Genomic DNA, 12,610 nt, shown 5'->3' with positions numbered 1-12,610 from the left:
GGAGCACATCGCTGGGACGCAGCAGTGCGGATGCTTGGCGTCCGCTGAATGTTGGGTGAAAGATGTCAGACCCAAAGGGGTACATACCACATGTGTCCGTGACAGAAAGTTTCAGAAAAGACAAAACGAAGCTCTGGCAATAGAAATCAGGACCGTGGGTACCTCTGGGGGGCCGTGTGTGACTGGGAAAGGAGCACGCGGGAACTTTGTAGGACAAGGAAAATGACCGGCATGGTGGTAAGTTGGCAGAAATAATGACTATAATTACCCCAGGGTTAACACTCTAGGGGCCTCGGTGCCTTACAGTGTACGGCCCAGAAGAGAAGTATGGGGCGCCTGGGTGGCTCAGTCCATTAAGCGCCTGCCTTTGGCTCTGGTCATGATCCCAGGGTCCTGGGATGGACAACTTCAAGTTGTGACGTTCGTGAGATGTATAACCTTGAGCAAGGAACTTGACCTTCACGTGCTCCAGTTGTTTCTTTATCTGTGAAATGGGGATAATAAATCACAGCAGCTGCCTCTTAGGTTCTTGTAAGGATTTCCACGAGCCAACCCAGGTGGCCTGCACAGTGCCTGGCTTTCAGGAAAATGGTAGCTGTTGTGAGTGCTCTAACATGAAAATTGAAATGGCTCAAGCTCAGGTCACCCGCTGGGCGGATTTCCTACTTGGGCTGAATTCCTGACCTCTGCAGCATCCCTGCCCTCCCCTCCTTCACTCTGCCTTGCGCTGACCTTGGCGTGGGGTGGGGTCCTCCCCTTCCGTTTCCCCGAATCATCTTGGACACAAGGCTGTTGAGCAGAGCAGAGTTTTCCCAGAGGGTAGCAAATGGCATCCTTCTACTACTCTCTGCAAGAGCACACAATTCCCTGCACCAGCTCTGTGGTTCCCAGGCCAGTCTACCCCCCACCCCTGGCCCCCCATGGCCTCTCTTCCCTCTTCCCCTTGGCCCCTCCCCTTCCAGCCTCTTTTGCTGAAACCATGCTTCTCCTGGGTTTCCGGCTTCCCTCCAGTGTCCTGCCCTCCCCTCCCCGGCCAGCCTTAAATCTCAGCTTTTCACACCCAAATAGTCTATCAGGATGGTTTGCTGCATAGAAAACCAGACCTCTGCTTCTAGCTTTTAAAATAACATCGTCCTTGACTGCTCTGTATTTATTGAGCACTGACTATGTGTCAGAGGATCTATGGGAAGGGCTGGGGGCCACAGAGACAAAAGGGCAGGTGCCCTCTTGCCCATAACGACAGAGTTAGCCTGCTCCCGGGCTCCAGTCCTAGCCCCGAAGACCTGGCCTCGGCTCACTTTTCTCTGGCTACATCTGACCGACGCACCACAGGGCACCACACAGGACACCCCAGCATAAATGCACACACTCACACACACGCACGCCTGCTCCATGCTAATTTTCGCCTCTGATGGCAGCCTCTAGGCTGTCATCACCACTCAGTGTTGACAAAGCAAAATAAAAAATAAGAAGAAAGAAAGAAATCCACCCTGTCACTTGGGCTCCCCCCCCCCCCCCCCCCCCCCCCCCGGCTTGGCAGCCCCCACCCACGCCCCCGTCTCTGTATTATAGGTTTATGTCAAGGTATGTTGGATTCTAAATTAAATGTCAGCCCACTGTACATTTCTGGCTCCAGCCGCAGAAAATGAGGAGCTGGTGTTGGAGACCATCCAGTTGTTCAGCCTAACCGTGCCTAACCGTGAGGGGTGACAAGCCCATTGAATCACTGCACAGTAGCTTTCCATGCCACGGGAAGCCAAGATAAATTTATTTTTAATGATAAATGTGACTGTCAGAGTTAAGTTGAAACAGCTTTACGGCAAGAACCCTGGGCCCTCGGCGGTGCGGGGCAGAGGCTGCGTGGACGAGGGCCAGGGGTCCTGACCTCCTGGCCGGGCAGGGCCCCAGGCCCCACGAGCCAAGCACATTTGACATTCGGCCCACGTTCGCGGAGCTGCTGCTGAGACATCACTGCATGTCTCAGGCCAGCTCTAGATGACAAAGAGGACAGAAGCCAGCGACAGAGACAGGGGTGGTAGTGTAGAGACCCGAGTTCCAATTCTGACCCCATCCCTTGCTGGGTGATCTCGGCCAAATGACTTAACCTTTTGGACCTTCAGTTGCCTCATCTATAAAATGGGGATGCAAAATGGTCACACCTATAGGTTTTCGGTGAGGATGACGTGAAATAAGATGTATTGCTAATGAATGGTACTCAGCACATGGAAAATGCTGAATGGCAGCTATTCGTTATATCATTTTATGTAACTTACCTGAGTCAGTTTTCCCATCCATAAAATGGGGATTATGGTAGCTCCCACTTAGGAGGGAGGATGCAGTGTGCTTAGCACAGAGCTGAGGGTAGGGGTGATGCTCAACAGATCGCAGCCAGTCGAAGGACCAGCACCCTGAATGTTGTCACCCGATGTCCCTGGCCACTTTCTTATCTCCTTCATTGGTTCTCTTCCTTTCCATCCCTCCAGTGCCGGCATGACTCACTGCCCTGTACCCACTCCCTGCTAAGGGAGGTGCCCTGTATCAGGACCCCCATGGCCATGCCCTCCTCCATCAGACTATGGTGGGCACCTGACCAAGGACAGCTGTTATTGGCCTGCTGATGATCTACAATTGACGTCCTGGCTCCAAAGGATGAGCAGGACGGATCACAGTCTTTCTGGAATTTGAACTAAAAATCCCAGACAGGAGTTTTCTGTTGGTGGGGCCAATAGCATGTCTAGGCGCCCGTGGGCAGGAAAAGTAGGAACATGTGGAATCGGCGAGCCAGAGGGAGGAGGGTGAGTGGATGCACAGGGAGTGTGTGGGGGCACTGGGACAGCCTCGGGTCTATGCCATGCAAGCTGGGGTCCTGAGTTCTGGTGGCCCCGAGGTCCTGGCTGGTACCCAGATAGCCTTGATCCCGCCCTGGCCAGTTGAACACACCTGGGCTCCTCTCTGGGGCTCTGCGGACACTAGCTTTGTCAAAGGGGAAGGGTGGGGGCACTGTCCCCTCTGTGAGGTCAGCTTCGATTTTTCTTACACAGATCTCGGGGTCAATGAGCTGAGGGTGGCCCTCCCCTCTCCCTGAGACTATGCCCCAAGAGTGTCAAGTGAATACGGTGTGTAAAGCACTGAGCAAATGCCTGCAGGCTCATGCCAGAGCCGCACCAGGGCTGGTTCTTCTCTTGGGGTGCCGAGGGGGTGACAGGTGAAGATCGCCCTTGACACAGGTACTCACTGCACCCCCTCAAGGGCAGGAAAGTGAGGCGTCTGTCCCTGAGCAGGTGAGACAACCTGCAGCAAGCAGTGCCGGGAGGAGCCGCTAGGTGGCCCCCGCTCACCTGTCAAACCATCCTTAACGCAGGCCTGGGCGCAGATCCTCCAGCCAGCATCCTCCTGCTTGCACCTGCCCGCACAGCCCACCGTCACTCTCCATGCCCTGCCTTTGCTGCAATGTCTTCTTCCCCAGCAAACAGACATCCTGCCTTCAAAGCCTGGCTCACACCCCTGCTTCTTCAGGATTCTCTCCCTGCCCACTCAGAGCATGTGCCCTGAACCTCTATTCATCATCCATAGCACCACCCTGCCTCAGATTCTCAGTTCAGGGTTCCACCCCAGGCTGATCTTTTGTCTGTACAGAGACACATCTGGGGTTTACATCCTCTCCCCAAATCGGAATCACAGACTTGCAGTATCAGCCACATGCCTGTAAACGTCACAATTCCCCGTCAAGAAGGGGGAGGTCCTGATTTCTTCAGTGAGGACACTGAGGCTAGAGGGGACAGGAAATCTGCCCAAGGTCATTGCAGGAAAGTTTGAAATCTGCTCAGGTGCTTCAATGCACCCTCTTAGAACTTCACGAGAGCTCTTCCAAAGAGGATGCTGTTAACCTGTTGGTACACATGGGGAAACTGAGGCTCAGAGAGGAGCAGTAGCTTGCCCCAGGCCCCACAGCCAGGGCTCTGTGCTTTCCACCACACCCCTCCACCCAAGCCAGATGCCCCCTCCCCAGGTCACCTGACAATCCCTTGAACCCACAGGAAAGGGGCCCCGGCGGGGAAGGGTGCCATCGGGAAAAAGCCTGGACTCTGTGCAGGTCCCCTGCCTCCCAGCCAGTGCTGTGGGATCCCCTCCAGCAACCTAGGCAGCCTCCCTGTGGGGCGCAGAGTGGTGGGGCTGCAGGTGGGGCAGCCGGCAGCCCTGAAAGGAGGAGGAGACTGGGGACAACCAGCTGGCGTGTTGTGAACCCAGCTGCTGGGGGGTGAGTGACAGTTGCTTAGATGGCATGGGGCATGGGGTCCCCCGGCTTTCCTGGCTCAGGGCGCGGCGACCTCGCAGGCTGGGCAGCCTGCATCGCCTGTGTGGGGCTTGGAGAGGGGCGGGAAGAGGGACGAAGATGGGGCGACAGACTGGCAGCCGGTGGGGAAGAGACGAAGACGGTGCCAGGGAACAGCGTGGCGGGCCAAGGCTCCCCGGGAGCCGGAAAACAGCTTCGGGGAGAAGCGGGGGGCGGGAAATGGGGGTGTCTATTCTGAAGCTGGGGGGAGCAGAAGGGATCGAAGAAAGGGGCGGGGGAGGGACAGTCGTCCCGGCTCCTGCAGCGGCCCGGAGAGGGGGCGGCCCGCAGAGAACGCGGCGTCGGGCCGTGTGGGCGCCTCCCGGTCAGAAGCCACAATAGCAGCTCGTTAAGGGCGCAGATTAAGGACTTTGTCAATTACCTCCGAAGGCCGCGCCGGGCGGATTAAATGCTTTTAAAAGTGCTGCTGGTGGGAGAGGGCGACTAAGAAGCCCCCTCCCGGCACAGATCCCTGCTCTCCTGGGCAGAGGAGGGGGCGGGGGCTGAGACGGTGCGGGGCGCGCCTGGGGAACGCGGGCGGTCGGCCGCGAGCGCGGGCAGAGCGCGGAGCGGCTCGTACTCGGGACCGCGGCGCCGGCGGCTGTCGCGGCGGCGGGGACCCCCTGCGGCCCCCGGGCCGCCTGCGCAGGGAGGCGTCGGGCCTGCTGTTGGCCCGCGAGAGCCAGGATCCAGGGTCGCGGACTCTGGCCCGGGCACGCCCAGGGCCGGCCTCGCTGGTCGGGATCCGGAGGGGAAGGTCCCAGCGGCTCGTGACTCCAGGACTGGACGCACTTGCCACGGGGCCCGGACCGAGACCTCGGAGACCCACAGGGGGCGCACGCCGGCCGGCCCCCACCCCCTGCCCCGCCCCGGTCGAGGGAGCGGGAGGAGCTCGGGGCCGCTCCCGGTAGACGCCCGACGGCCCGGCAGGGGCGCCCCCTGCGCCCGCCCGGCGCCGCGCCCCCCGCGCACGGTGAGTTGGCACGGGTCCGGCCGGGGAGGAAGTTTGTGAGGAGGTGCCGTCCGGGTTTCCCTGGCCCCTCCGGGAGCCGGCAGGGGACGGGCTGCCCGCGGCAGTTTGCCGCCCCCCCCCTCCCCGGCTGGCCCCGGGGTCCTGGGGCGGGTTCTGCCCCTTTATCTGGGCCTTTTCGGAGGTGGAGATGAACTATCGTTGGCCGCGGTGTGTGTATGTGTGTGTGTGTGTATGTGTGTATGTGTGCGAGAGAAAGAGAGAGAGGGAGGGAGGGAGGCCGGGGGGGGGGGCGGGGGAGCAATAAAAGGCAAAGAGAGTCCGAGACAAAAACGACACGGAGATTGAGAAGCAAGGAGGGAGGAGGGAGAGGAGCGCGCAGGGGGAGGCGCGGGAGCGGGGAGCGGGGACGGCGCGCAGCGCGAGCGGCGGGCGGGCTGGCGGGCTGGCTGCTCTCGCGCTCCCGCTCCCGCCCTCACCCGCGCACCCCCGCGCAGCCCGCCCTCACCCGCGCACCCCCGGACACGCACGCCCGCTGGCCCGGGCCAGCCGGCGCGGGGTACCGAGGCGGGGATCTGGCGGGCAGAACGCGCCCCGAGCCCGCGCCCACCCCGGCGTCTTTGCGCTCCGCAGCGGCGCGCCTCGCCGGGCGCCCCCGCCAGTCCTGCCGGAAGATGGTCAACGACCGGTGGAAGACCATGGGCGGCGCTTCCCAACTTGAGGACCGGCCGCGTGACAAGCCGCAGGTACGCGCGGGCCCGGGGCGTGGGGACGTGGGGCCCGCGCGGTTGGCGAGGTGGTGGCCGCTGCGGCCGGCGGGGTGGGCGCGCAGCTCGAGGCTGGAGTTTGGGCTGCCCCCCGCGAGGCTCGGGAGGCCTGGGGCGAGGCGACGCCCTCCTCTCCTCCTGCTCCGGAAGAGGCTTGAACTTGGGGTTCGGGGTGCGGATGAGGGCAGCACCCCTGCATAGCGCTGTGGCAGATGGCCCTCTTGAGGCTCCAACAGCCTCCCGGTGCCCGCGTGAGCAGAGGGAGTAGGGAACCTCTAGTTCACAGGGTGACCAGCCCTTCAGTAAACTGTGCGGCCACACTAATCACACCCCTCGCTGAGTGTCTGTCTCCTCACCTCTACAATGGGCATCTTAATCACTTGCTAACTATCCACCCTGGGCACCACCCTGTGCCAGGCGCCTGGCCTGGTAACCTGAGCTTCTGGACCAGGGTGCGGATCCCCCTGGATCTCCTCTAAATCCTCACACTTTAAACGGGGCCATGCTCTACACTAAAGGATCAATAAATGTCTCAAGTGAGAAGCTTGGGTGTCATGGTTCTCCAGCTTTAAGACAAGAAAAGCAGGTCTCAGAGAGGGTTGCTCCTGCCGGAGGCCATGAGGCTCTGCTGAGATTTGAACCTGGGTCCGTGGTGCCAGGGCCTGTTCATTGCACCCTTCCTGCTGCCTCTTTTGGGGCAGTGGAGGGGGTAGGCTTGGAGGGTGCCCAGGGCTGTGCACTGGGAAGAGGGGTGGTGAGGGCAGAGCTCCAGGGCTGGCCGGAGAGGGGGCTGGAGATGCGAAGCTGAGTGGAGGGACAGCCCTGGGGCTGCCCCAGGCCAGGCTGCCCAGGGACTGGGGCAGGCAGGCAAGATGAGGAGGCCCGCTCGCCAAGGAGAGGAAATAATGGGGCTGCCCGTTTTAAATTTCAAATTTCTCCCAGACAGATGTCATTGGGGAAAGAGCCATTTGTGTTTACAGTGGCAGGAGGGGGCGGCAGGGACGAGCCTTGACAGCCCCTCACTCTCCAGGGCTTCAACCTGCTCCTTCTGTCTGGAGGGACAGTGCCGTGGTGTGGGGGCCCAGCCCTCCACAGTTTGCAAAGCTCCTTCCCAACCATCTGCACAACCTCACTTCCTGCAGCAGCCTGGGGGCTAGGCAGGGAGGCACATTCCCATGTCACAGGCTAACGTGGCTCAGAGAGGTTGAGGCATGCGCTCAGGTCACACAGCATGTTAGCAGGAGAGTAAGGATTCGAACGCAGGTCTGAGCCCAGCAGCTCCCGATGCCTCCCAGGTGGTCTGTTCCTTTGTTTCCATCAGGTCGACACCCAAGCCAATCCCAGATTTAAAAAAAAAAAAAAATCCTCTCCTGCTAAGATGTGACTTTTTACCCTCTTAGCAAGAGCAGTCTTACCTCCTAGATTTGTTCAAGGCTATCCCCAGCCTGACCCATTCTCCTTTCCCACTAGCCCCCTTACCGGAACTGACTGCTTGTCATTTGCCAAACCCCAGTCCCACACTAGGCTGCCCGTTTCCAGACCTTTGCAGTGTCATCTTGTTGGCCCCACCGAGATCTCCAACACACACACACACACACACACACTCACACCCTTTTGCTTTTGCTCAGAGAAATCCTACATGTACTTCAAAACCTATTCAGATGCCACCTCCTCCAGGAAGCTTTCCCTGATGTTCTGGGGCTGTGCCTCAAAGTCCCGGTAGCATTTAGCTTGTTCTCCTCAGCTGCCTTTTTCTCACTGCCTTGTCCCCCTGCCCCAGGGCTCTCCTCTATCAGGAGCTCCCTTTGGACACATGCTCCTTCTGGGCCCCCATCTCTAGTTCTTCCCCTGGGCCCAGGCTCCTGCCCTTCCATGCAGTCAGGGTGGGAGCTTAGGGACATTTGCTGAATTGAACTGCATGAAGCCTCAGCCAGGCGCTGGGGGCGAGGAGCCAGCAAGTGCCGCTATGTCTCAAGGGGAGGTGGCTTCTGGGGGATCTGTTTGAGCTGTGGCTTCGGGGCCTCCCTCTGCGGCTGCCTGGGTCGCATAGTCCAGGTGCCACCAGCCAGAGCCCGGCTGTCTGCCCCCTTGGCATCAGAGGCAGCTGAGGGCTTGTGGCCCCAGGGGCCTGGGGCCAATATCAAACACGCCCTCCCCTTCCCACTCCTTTGGTGACCTTGCATGCAGATAGGCTGTCCCCTGCGCCAGCCCCAGGCTCGTTGGAAGCTTCAGAGAAGAGGCAGGGCCTTTCCTGAGCTCACTGTTGAAAGAGAGAGCCTCACTGTCCTGGGTCCCTCTCAACTTCCTCCCTCAGATCTGGCCTTCTCTCCTCCCATGTTCCTAGTTTTGTCTCAGCCATTGACATGCTGTGTGACTCTGGGGAAGTTACTCCCCCTCTCTGGGTCTGTGCTTACAACCTGCAAAATGAGAACAGCTTTTCCTGCTTCCTCCTCACTTCCAGAACCTGGTTTGGTGTTGGGCTCCTCGGAGGATCAGGTGAAATCCTGGTGTGTTTTGCAAACTGCAAAGCACTGTCCACCTGTGAGGATGGTGGTTCTCACCGTAGCCTGTTCCCTTTTGCAGGCTGTCAGTGTCCTGATCTTCCCTCTGCCCGCCAGGGAGAATGAGCTGACCACCCAGCTCCCGCCAGAAGGGCCTGGCTAAGGTTCTTTAGCGGGGCACCTCCTCCGGGAGAATAGAAGCCCTCAGAGCAGTAGCCGGGCTCATCTCTCCACGCCTCTCGCTTCTTAGCCACAACCACACTGGGAGATTGGCAGCAGGGACAACCAACCCATTTGGCAGATGAGGAAACTGAGGGTAAGGGAGCCAGAGCCGGGACCTGAACCCCGGTCTTCGTCACCAGGCAGATGAAGGCAGGAGCGGTTGGCTGTCCTTCCCTCGGTCAGTCTGCTCAGCTGCATGATGTAATTCCCAGGGGGAGAGCCCCGGCGTGCAGGCTGCGTGGTCCCCGGGGCGCTCACGGTCCCCCGCTGCCACGACGTGTTTCTGGGGACAACCTGAGGCCGCTCTGCCCTCGGCCCCGTCCCGCCTCAGCTCCTCATCTGCTGGCTGACCTTGGACGAGTTCCTGCCTTCATTAGAGTGTCCCTTCTCCCCCTGCAGAATGAAGGGGCCCTCACACCCTTGGGGCAGGAGATGGTGGTGGGATATTTGCCAGAGTTTGGAGTCGCTCAGATGAAAGGATCTAGAAATAGACACGATTCTTCTCTCTTGGAGTGTGGGGCAGGAAGTCACCCTGTAACCGGCTCCTCCTGGGCGGGGGCTCGCTTCTGAGCAGTCCTCGAGTCACGTCACCCCACAGGGAGGTCAGCCTTGGCAATCCCAGGCGGCGTCTCTTGGTCCTTTCAAAACTTCTAAAAATGTTGCAGAAGGAAAACCAAATCCTCGTTGGGAAGTTCTTCCTGATGTCTAACCTAAACCCCGCTGCACTGCATTCACTCGGTGACTGTTTTTAGAGTCCCTACCTCAGCTGGGATGTACAGCTGGGAACCTGTACCTCAGGAAGCTTCGAGTCTCATGAGGGGGACAAAGAAACCCACAAGTCAGGTATTATTACAAGGCGCTGTAAAGAAAAGTGTCTGTCCTCTTGTTCCCTAGGGTTTGGTTGGAGGTCACTAGGTTAGGTGGGGGCTGGGAGAGAAGGAGGGAAGCGGGAGCCCACAGGGACGACAAGCCAAGGACTCCCTTCTGTCACTTTTCTGTGCCTTCCTCCGGGCCCGGCCCCGCCCCACGGAGCTCACCATCCAGTCCAGCCGGTGGCTGTGATGGAAGGCAGGGTGGGAGCGCAGAGGAAACGGCTTCCCGGAGGAGGCAGTGTTTAAGCTGGACAGCATTTGCCTGATCTGTCCTTCAGGGAGACCAAGGTGTGTTGGGGGACAGGAAAGGAGCCGGGCAGGTGGAAAGAGCAGGGCAGGGTTCAGGGCGGAGCCTGCAGGTGCCCTGAGCTGAGGGGCCCAGTGGGACCTGCTCTGGAGGCAGGAGGCCTCCGTAGCTCTAGAGGGGTCTCAGCGGGACCTTCGGGAGGGGTCCTTTGCTGCTGCATGAGGAATGAGTTGGTGGGGGTGGGGTTGGGAGGAGGCCAGGGGGAGATGGTCACAGTGATTTAGAGGCAGGTGAGGGGGCTTGGACCAGGGCAGGGCTGGGGGCACAGGGACAGAGCCAGGTGGCTGGCTGGGTGTCGGCGGAGGGAAAGGTGGGGAACTCCGTGAGGCACCAGCTTTGGGGGGGTAGTGATGCAGTTGGTGCCGTCCCCAGGTGGGACTCTCGGGGGGCTCGGGTTAGGGGTGGACGGAACCTGGTTTTTGGTGTCGGCGGGCTGAGTGGGCCATCCAGGAGGCCAGGAGCTGTGGGGCTGGGGAACAAGACCCTCACAGGACACATATGGAGACCCCCCCCGAAAATGGACCCAGAGCTGCTTGCTTCCAGAGGAGTGGCAGGGCTTGGGGAGCTTGGAGCCCCCAGGAGGGGTGGACTTGGGCAGCTCTCCAGGTCCTGTCTCTTTGTCCCTGTTAGCCACTCCCCCAGGAACTTCCAGGTGGCCGGAGGCTTCAGATGCCCCTCAGCGTGGGGTGCCTTAAAGAGGCCCTAGCAGGACAGGGGGTTCTTCCTCAGAGCCCATAGAACAAGCTAGTAGGCCCTCTTCCCAAGTCTTTGGGATGCCAGGATTTTGAGTCCCTCACTTTAGGGGATCTCTGGGATCCCCACCCCCGGTCCTGCCAGAGCCAGGGCCTCCGAGTTTGCCAGGTAGGAGCCGTTTGCCAGCGGTGGGGGAAGATGTGGGCTCCTGGGGGGAGGAGGTGAGGAGGAAGGACGTCCCCAGGGGCTCTGCGCCGCCCGCCCGCAGCCCTGTGCCTGAGAGGCCCTCCCTGCCGGGCACCCCCGCCTGCCCACCACCCAGCCGCGGTTTTCCCAATCCACAGCTCCACTACCCAGTTCCGTCATGATGAACGGCCACCCTGCCTCCAGCTGGGGTGCTCCTAGGAGATGGGGGGCTCGGAGCCACTTGCATTTGGATCTGACCTTGCCTGGCCTCCCCCTAGAGGGACACTTTCTTCTTCTGACCTTGATACAAGGAGTAGAGTCTCGGTCCACCCCGAGGCTACCCCCCCCTGGCTCGCCAGCAGACAAGGAAGGAGATGGGGCGGGCCGGGTGTGTTTGGCTAGCAGGCCATCGATGCGGTGCGTCCCTCCCTCCTGAGCGCTCCTGTCCCCGCCGGACCCCATGACCACCTCTGAGGCTGGGGACACAGAGGAGGCAGCCGGGAAAGATACCACCCCTCCACTAAGGGCACTGAGGCACCTTTGCAGCTTCCAGTCTCCTGCGTCCCCTGACACGAGCCCATCTCCTCCTCCCCTTGGCTGGGACAGCACTGGGCGGGGGGGAGGTCACACAGGGAATGAAGCCGCGTCCCTCCAGCTGGGGGCTCACACACACAGTTAGGGGCAGACTGGACCTCGAACCCGGGGCTCCTGGCTCCTCTCATGCCACTGCCCGGGATAGCTTCCCAGTGTCCCCACCCCTTGCCCCGTGTGCCTTCGTGGCTTCCTGCGGACCCCCGGGTGCTCGGGGCCACCGAAGGCTCATTAACAAGCCCCAGCCCCACGGCATGCTCCATCGGCTGCCCACTGCCCAGAGCCCCCCCTTATTATCTCGGCAGATTCCTCTGCGAGACACGTAAACAGCAGCCTATAAAAGCGAACAGTACTTCATGTTTAAGGTGATCTCAGAAGACTAATTCTCCTCTGCTGAGTGGCCTGTTTCAGCTCCATCTCCGTCATCCCCCTGCCCCTCTGGGGATCCCTTGCGGCTTTCTCAAGCCTCTCCCTCCCCAGCACCCTCTGCCTTCCCTCCAGGGATCAGGGGCTTGGGTGGAAGCAGGTGCACGAGAGGGCGAGGGTCCTGGAGACACAGGGAGACGTGGCTGGCCGCTCTGCCTAGCCAGTTGGGGGACCTTAATGTTCTTCGGTTGGAGGACGGCGCTCAGAGCTGCTTTGGGCAAGGTGTCTCCCGATGGGCTCGGGGAGGGGCCTGACAGGGACTTACTTGCTGACACAGAGCTTTGTCTCGCAAACCCCAGTCACACACCAGACAGAGGGAAGAAGTTTGTGGGAAGCAAGCAGCCTTGACAGAGGGTGTGATTCCGGCCACCAGCCCTGGGATCAAATGCTGGCCCTCCCATGTACCTCCTGTGTGACCTCGGGAAGGGGTCTTCTGCTCTCCAAGCTTCAGTTTTCCCACCCGCCAAGTGAATCCAACCAGAGCAGGGGGTTGTTCGGAGGTTTCAGGGGCGGGAACAGGGCACGTATTCAAGGAATGGCAGCGATAATCTGGAAGCTTCTGATCTGCAGGTGACTGGGGGCTTGGGGCAGCCTGGAGGTGGCCTTCATTCTGTACGAGGCCATCAGGGGTGGCACGGGGTTAGAGGTGGCCTTGCCTCGGGGTCCAGGGCTCAGTGTGGAGGTCATGAGCCTCTGCCCTGCCACGCACAGTAGGGTGGCGGGGCCTTGACCTCCTCCCCAT

The 12,610-nt window shown here is 60.4% G+C and overlaps 1 protein-coding gene across 1 annotated transcript in view; it reads left to right on the top strand.

Moving 5' to 3' along the window:
- Window positions 1-5,931: 5,931 nt before the first annotated feature.
- The window catches only part of FIBCD1 (fibrinogen C domain containing 1), a 31,116-nt gene continuing 24,437 nt past the window's right edge, over window positions 5,932-12,610 (top strand). The window contains exon 1 of the mRNA XM_021691641.1: window positions 5,932-6,049. Coding sequence (XP_021547316.1) covers window positions 5,978-6,049 — 72 coding nt within the window. The 5' untranslated portion in view covers window positions 5,932-5,977. The remainder of the gene's footprint in view (window positions 6,050-12,610) is intronic.

This window comes from Neomonachus schauinslandi, chromosome 13, assembly GCF_002201575.2.
Source record: "Neomonachus schauinslandi chromosome 13, ASM220157v2, whole genome shotgun sequence".
Lineage (NCBI taxonomy): Eukaryota > Metazoa > Chordata > Mammalia > Carnivora > Phocidae > Neomonachus > Neomonachus schauinslandi.
The sequence above is the reverse complement of the archived record's forward strand: the minus strand, read 5'-3'. Positions and strand labels throughout refer to the sequence as shown.